Source organism: Morone saxatilis, unplaced genomic scaffold, assembly GCF_004916995.1.
Source record: "Morone saxatilis isolate NCDOM2014 unplaced genomic scaffold, NCSU_SB_2.0 Contig2, whole genome shotgun sequence".
Lineage (NCBI taxonomy): Eukaryota > Metazoa > Chordata > Actinopteri > Moronidae > Morone > Morone saxatilis.
The window spans coordinates 22,404,930-22,406,560 of NW_023339762.1; the positions used below are offsets into that span (position 1 = coordinate 22,404,930).

The following is a 1,631-nucleotide window of genomic DNA, read 5'->3' on the forward strand; positions in this document are numbered from 1 at the left end:
TTACTGCTGACTGGGAGTAATAAGTATTTATATAAAAACAGTTAATAACTAGATATATATGGGATAATCTACTTGGAAATAAATAATGAATAATTTAAGAATAACATTATAATTATGTAATTTTACTGCGCTACACGTCAGTCCAGCAGGTGGCGCTGCTGCACCTATGAGCTGGTTTATCAACCGACATTAAACTCCGAAGAAGAAGAAGAAGGTCATGTTTTGTGTTTAGCAGCAGTTGAGGAAGCTGCCAAAGTTAAAGAGCTTACATCCTCTAAACAAGTCAATAGACAACACCAGCGGTCAACCCTGAGGAGCTGAGGATATTTAGGTAGTTTCGAGTATTCAGCGTGCATAGTTTGAGGATCTGAAACCAGCAGCAGTTAGTTTTAACGAGCTATAAAAACACCGTAGCGATGCGAGTGTGTGAGTTTTAGCTGGGAGTTGAACAGACATGGGCGGGCGAAGATAAACAATTATACCGCTCCGGAGGGGATCCACCCACTCATGTATGGACACAAAGAGGAGCCACCACAGAGGCAGCAGTCAGCGGGGCTCCAAGGAGGAATAGCAGCCCAAACCAGGACCAGGAGAAGGTCTGCGAGCTCCGGATCAGACACGATGGGGGGCACGATGGGACCGGTTCTGCACTGGCTGCACGATGTGGCGGCTGTGACTCTCCTCAAAGCCCGGCGCACTTTATTCCAGGCTGCCATCCTGTTGTGTGTCCTGGTTCTGCTGCTGTGGGTGTCCATCTTCCTCTACGGGAGCTTCTATTACTCCTACATGCCCACGGTGAGCTTCTCCACCCCTGTGCACTTCTACTACACCTCTGACTGTGATGCCTCGGAGTCAGCGCTTTGTTCATTCCCCACGGCCAACATCTCCTTCATGAAGAACGACAGGGACCAGGTGATGGCCTACGGGCAGCCCTATCGAATATCTCTGGACCTGGAGATGCCAGAGTCTCCGGTGAACGAAAAGCTGGGTATGTTCATGGTGAAGATGTCTCCTTATTCCAAAGGAGGGATGACTGTCTCATCGGTGGGACGCTCTACGATGCTGCACTACCGCTCCGACCTCCTGCAGACCCTGAGTACTTTTATGTTCTCTCCTTTCCTTCTGACGGGGATGAGCGAGCAGAAGCAGCTCATCGAGGTTGAGCTCTTCACAGACTACAAGACGAATGCTTATCAGCCCACTGTCGGTGCAGTCATCGAGATCCAGTCCAAACACGTGCAGATCTACTCCTCTCAGCTCCGTATCCACGCTTACTTCACCGGTATAAGATATCTTCTGTACAACTTCCCCCTGACGTCTGCAGTGATCGGCGTGGCCACCAACTTAGCCTTCCTCAGTGCCATTGTGCTGTTCAGCTACCTGCAGTTCATATGGGGCGGTATCTGGCCTCCAGATCAAGTTAGAGTCAGGGTGATGATGGGAGACAACACCCGCATCCAGCAGAGGAGAGAGGAGGCTCGGAAGCGCATGGAGAGGGAAACCTCGCAGAAAGAACTAAGTTCTCCTAAAGTGATTGGACCTGTGAATGAGACGTCTGACAGCCCGGAAAAGGACGCAGCGGCAGAGCTGTCGTCAAAGAAGCCTTCGCTGATCCCAGATGTCTCTGTGGC

At 50.4% G+C, this 1,631-nt stretch overlaps 2 protein-coding genes across 2 annotated transcripts in view; one reads left to right on the plus strand and one right to left on the minus strand.

The window, feature by feature from the left end:
- Positions 1 to 1,631, minus strand: part of washc4 (WASH complex subunit 4) — a 31,695-nt gene that overhangs the window by 1,634 nt on the left and 28,430 nt on the right. The gene's annotated exons all lie outside the window — the stretch shown is intronic.
- LOC118330644 (seipin-like) overlaps positions 213 to 1,631 on the plus strand; it is a gene marked incomplete in the record, with an annotated part of 2,942 nt that continues 1,523 nt past the window's right edge. Inside the window, 1 exon segment of the mRNA XM_035665270.1 lies at positions 213 to 1,631. Within this exon segment, the coding sequence (XP_035521163.1) occupies positions 508 to 1,631 (1,124 nt within the window).